Source organism: Arachis ipaensis, chromosome B05, assembly GCF_000816755.2.
Source record: "Arachis ipaensis cultivar K30076 chromosome B05, Araip1.1, whole genome shotgun sequence".
In the NCBI taxonomy this organism is placed as follows: domain Eukaryota; kingdom Viridiplantae; phylum Streptophyta; class Magnoliopsida; order Fabales; family Fabaceae; genus Arachis; species Arachis ipaensis.
The window spans coordinates 2462968-2468516 of NC_029789.2; the positions used below are offsets into that span (position 1 = coordinate 2462968).

Sequence of the window (5549 nt, forward strand, 5' to 3'; positions counted from 1 at the left end):
CTCAGCTTATTTTGCACACATAATAATGAAGAATATTTCCCTTTTTGCTATATTTATCATTAAAGGCACAAGCTTCTTAAAAAGAGCTTCTTCATAATACATAGATTATACAGGTCTATTCAGCTAGCAGGATTTAAATATCACCTGCTAAAGGCATAGAGAATCTAAAAAGATCTCAATGAAAATCTATGTAAATCGGTGAATAAACATATCAAAGTTGATCAAGTTGAATATTGAACCGCACACAGTGAAAGATATATATATATATATATATATACTCGCTTGACTTTAAATTATCCGGTTCAAATTCTTGTGTTTAAAAAAGAAAAAAAAACTAATAACAATTAAAGATGATGATGATTATTTTGATTTGGAGGTGCAGGCATTGTGAATGTAACTCCCATTCAAGGGATGAAACTTGAGTTTACAATCAAGGTAGCACCAAAACTTAACAGAACCAATCAAAGGTCCTATCCTCCATTGAGTCCTAGCATTACCCTTGAAATCAAAGGTCGCCAAGTTGAGCTTCCAAGAATCAGTAACCGCCTGCATTTGTTCCGGCGTCAACGGTATCGCCGACGATTGGACAAAGTAGTTAAGAAACTGTGTGTTGTTTTTGGGTACATCAAATGGGTCAGCAACCATCATTGCTACGGGTTGACCTTGGAAGCTAATGTTGAACCTTATGTCGGAAAATGATGCATGAGCTTTCATGTTTTCGTTCTGCGCCATCACTTGGATCCGGAGTTGGGTTTCGAGGATTCCGGTGTAGTCGTTTCGGAAAATGTCTAGGTGAGCATTTGTGACGCTTATTGTGGGTACCCTTGGTCGGATTAGTATGTACCCTGCAAACACTACTATGCCGGCAACAATCACAGCTAGGGCTATGATTGTGCATATGATGGCTAGTAGCCATATTAAAGGGTTCGTGTGGTCTTGTCGGCCGACACGAAGCCTTCTGTTATGGTACCGTGTGGCCCCATCACGACTTTCAAAGTCGCGATGGTGGCGATTCTGGTTGTGGTTGTGGCTGTGGCTGTGGTTGTACGACCCTGATTCGGGGGCGGGCTGCATGGGGAATGGTAAGGACAAAAGAATCAAGAATCAAGATCAAGCCATGTGGGGTCTATGGAGATAGAGAGTTATGGGATTTGGCAATGGCAATGGCAAAGGTTAGAAGAAGAGGTAAGGAAATAGTGTTGAAAAAATTGGGTTCCTTAACTCTAATTGGTGGGAAGGTTTTGGTATCTTCTTTTCCTGGCTTTAAAGCATTTGGTTTGTGTGCTGATTTTGTTGTAGCTACGTTTGTAGTATACGCATATCTCCAACTAGGTATCTTTTGGTTTGATTTATATATATTTTTTTATAATCATGGGATGGGAAAAAGGAAAAGGAAATGCTAAACTTGTATTGCCAAATACCAACTCTGTTGTTGCCCCTTCCCAGCTTTCAACGTTGAAAGCTTTAATCCGGAATGGGTTGTTCTTTGTTGGATATGATTCATACATTTTCACTGCTCACTATTTTTCCTTTATTATAATCTATGGAATCTTTGTTTCTACTTAGTAGTAGTTACATTTAGTGAGTTTACCATTTTAAATTAATTAAAAAAAAATCCAAAACCCTCTTACAATTACTTCACAATGAGATTCTTGATAAAAAAAAAAAAATCACCTCAAAAGGACAACGAGATTCCTGTGCCAAAAAAAAGTCAATGTTATTTTTTTTTGGCACAGGGACTAATCAGTCAAAAAAAAAAGATTAGGGACCGAATTAAGTGTTTTTTTTTTTTCTTTGAGACCTCGTTGTCCTTTCGAAATAATTGTAAGGGGCGGATATGGTATTCACTCAATTAATTATAATCAAGGTAACCTCGTCAGTTATGTCATGTCACATGTTTCATTTTTGTTTTTCTGTGAAGAAAATTGTTTCCTTCTTTTGGGCCGACAATTTGGCCCATTTAAACTTTTGGCTAGATGTTACAAGGGCAAAATAAATTTGAGAGAAAAAAAGGGCCTGGAGGCCCAAACGACCACAATGGGAAATTTAAGACAATTGTTTGGTTAATAATTGCCTTAATAGACTAAAGCGGAATATTAAAGATGGAGAATTGTTTAATATTAACTTAAATTTAAGACAAATGTAAAAAACAAAAATAAATTAATTTCCACAACTTTTTAAAAAACAATAAATTAAAAATTATTGATTTTTCCAAAATAATTAAACAATATGAATGGTCTAAAATGTAAAAATAATTTTCGGGGGAAAAAGTGGAAAAGAAAAAGGAAAGATATTTTACGATAACGATAGAAAGGAGAGGAAAGAGAAGAATGAAGTTTGCGTTGGAGAATCCAGATGGAGGTCTTAGCCTCCGTCAATGTGTCACACATTCACCGCACTTGTCTCCCTTCTTTTCTTCAAAGATTTCTTCTTCGATTGAATTGAAATTAGCCGCTGAAAATGAAACTCCAGTGTCACGCATTGCTGCGAAGAGCACCACTAACTACTTTTCCTTTCAATTCCACCTCTAGTGGCACCACCACAACCCTAACCCTCTCTGTCTTTCGATGCCACCAAACTCATCCTCATCAACGCCTCAGATTCACTCCCACTCACACCAACACGGGACCCTCGCCACGTGTTGATGTCAATAACAACCAGGTACAACAACAACAAGAGCAAGAAGATCTAGAGGCCCGCGTTGAGAAGGTAATATAATCAACAAAGTTAGGGTTCATGATCTTTATTTGACTTAGCATAATTGCTTTCTAATTTATCAGCGATGAAACTTTGAACTTGCAGATTATATATAGATGCCGCTTCTTGGCTATTTTTGGAGTCTTTGGTTCTTTAATTGGATCTTTCTTATGTTTCATCAAGGTATATGTGTGTGTGCATTTGATTCATTATTTCCACATATTTGATTCACTTAATTAGTTCTTCATCACCATGTAGGGTTCCACAATTGTTGCAGAGTCGTTTTCCTCATACCTTATAGACCGCAGTAAAATTATCCAAATGCTCATAGAGGCTATTGGTAACTCACTCACTCTTCTTTAAACACCATGTCATTTGATTTGTATCTCTGTTTCTAACTTGGGTTGTTGATGATGATGTAGATGTGTATCTTTTAGGAACAGTGATGCTGGTGTTTGGAATGGGCCTCTATGAGCTCTTTGTCAGTAATCTTGGTAGTGCAAGCTCTCTGCCTGATCAAGATCCTTCTCACAGATCAAATCTCTTTGGCTTATTCGTTCTTAAGGTGCTTGCTTTATTCTCACATTCTCATCAACTGCTTAGCTTCTACATCTTCTAAATTGTAGGCGAGATTTGCTACTGGATATAGATTACTTTTCTTTGATTTTATGGATAACCAATGTTAAGCATGAACTAAACCTGGATCCCAAGTTGGGAGGAGTATGTTGGATTTTCGATCGACTGTGATCAATGAACCGGTGGGTGCTGGAGGTACACTCTGATGCTCAAATCAGAAATAGTCTAAAAATATAAAGATTAGAGTTGAATAGCATATTGAGCGAATGTTACAATCCTTTATTTATAGTGTTCAAGTAAGAGATCCTGGGATGATTCGATTGGGATCTCCCCAGATTGAATGCTGATTCAGTGAGAATACGATTTAGAATGCGCTCTGTAGGCCAACATGCCCTTCCTTAGGAGGGGTGTTCATGGCCCGTCTAGTATCCTTGTTAGAGATATAACCATATTCATGTTGTCTTTTTCTATCAGTTTAAGCTTTTGGGATAAGTGGTTTCATGACAGTCCTCAATCAACTAGGGAGCTAATCCGTAACAATTGAAAAAATTAATTAGCACTAACGCAATATAATCACCGGTTTTTCAAAACTCAGCATACTCTCATACTTTATGAAGAGTATAGTGTTGCAAATGTTAACTTCTTACTGTGTTCTCTTATTGGTCGACTCTATCATCTAATGGAATAAGACTTGGTTATTATTGTCTAAAGACAAAAAGATATGTTATTTACCTAGTACAACTTTTCCCTTTTTCTTAACAAGTTCTGTCTCTTCCAAGTTAGTTACACTATATGTTGTTTTTTAATCAGGAGAGACCAAAATGGTTGGAGATATCAACAGTGAATGAACTGAAAACCAAGGTTGGGCATGTCATAGTGATGCTTCTTCTGATTGGTCTCTTTGACAAAAGTAAAAAAGCTGTTATACAAACTCCTCTGGATTTGCTATGCTTCTGTGCTTCTGTTTTTCTTTCTTCTAGTTGCCTCTTCTTGCTGTCTAAGCTGAATGAAGCTAAGTGATTCTCAGTAGATACAACTTTTCAGCTTCCACACTTGGGACAAAAATAAAGGATATACAAAGTCATACATGTATACATGTATGTCTACACTATACTCATAAGTAACAAAGTTAGGTGCCCTTGTCTTCACTGATATTATGTATATATATAATATAACTACAAGTCTACAACTATATATTAGTACAACTGTACGCATAAGTGATGTTTAATATATGTATGCATTTCCACTATTTTTGGTTTCTTTGTTTTTTCACCCGTTCTTGTGTTTTAATATACTATCTTATATTTCTTTCCACCATTCCGGTTATAAAAAATATTAAAATATTATGTGTACATTAAAAATATGTGTTGTTTTATATATTTTTAATATGTATTTTGTATTACAGTATATACTTTTTTGTATATACATAACATAATATTGTTGATGTCTTTGGTATTTTGAATCTCCTAGTGCGCATAATATATTATTTTAATGATGTATTGAAAAGTGAAGGTAACAGATTTAAAAAAATAAAAAGGTAATTAAATTTTCACATAATTATTTTGTTTAGAGCCTTTGAAAATGCTCTTCAATCTTTCACTTTGCTGAAAATTTTCGGCATTCAGGCCATATATGGACTGAGCATTTTCTTTCTTAATCACCTATTTAGAGCAAGATTTTCATCGGATTAGAGACTAATGTTACAATATTATTTAATTTAGTTAACAAACCAATTTGATTCAGTTAAGAACTTAAGATTTAAGAAAACAATTAAACTCGTGTAAAATTTAATGGCCAAATTTAACATTTACTTAAAAAATATATAGAAAATTACCAGTAAGTAAACCAAGAATATTCAGTACGTTACTGGATGCTAGTTCATTTGCAAATCCTTAGATGAGAGGTTACAAAAATATTCATTATATATTCGAAATTAACGCGATTTCGAGAGTGTTAAATTTGTACCTTAGTATGAGCGAGTAAATTAAATATTTTAAAATACTATATCCAAAGTTTTGATATGGAGAGTTGGAGACAACAGAAATTACTTAATAATCGATCAACAAAAAAGTCCATACATCCAGAAATTAAAAAATTACCGTCCAAAATCAAATATTTATTAATTAGTTCATTTTTATTGTTTATCGTACTTTATCCCATCCATAATATCTTGATGATATCATATGCATCAATAATCAATTACACCATCATTAAATATCATATGAAAAAAAAAAACACAAACATATATATATATATAATTCTATTTTTTATATATG

At 34.4% G+C, this 5549-nt stretch overlaps 2 protein-coding genes across 3 annotated transcripts; one reads left to right on the forward strand and one right to left on the reverse strand.

Moving 5' to 3' along the window:
* LOC107639950 (NDR1/HIN1-like protein 12) lies at positions 14 to 1286 on the reverse strand. The gene has a single exon (XM_016343508.2). The coding sequence runs from the start codon at positions 1072 to 1074 to the stop codon at positions 361 to 363; it is 714 nt and encodes a 237-aa protein (XP_016198994.1). The 5' UTR covers positions 1075 to 1286; the 3' UTR covers positions 14 to 360.
* Positions 2313 to 4531, forward strand: LOC107642449. 2 transcript variants are annotated; one of them, XM_016345807.2, is made up of 5 exons: positions 2313 to 2709; positions 2803 to 2880; positions 2956 to 3037; positions 3120 to 3262; positions 4084 to 4531. In XM_016345807.2, exons 1-5 carry the CDS (start codon positions 2461 to 2463, stop codon positions 4291 to 4293), a joined length of 762 nt encoding a protein of 253 aa, XP_016201293.1. In that variant the 5' UTR covers positions 2313 to 2460; the 3' UTR covers positions 4294 to 4531. The 2 variants fall into 2 exon arrangements, with proteins under 2 accessions (XP_016201293.1, XP_016201294.1); XM_016345808.2 differs by lacking the exon at positions 2803 to 2880 and having other exon boundaries at positions 2322 to 2709.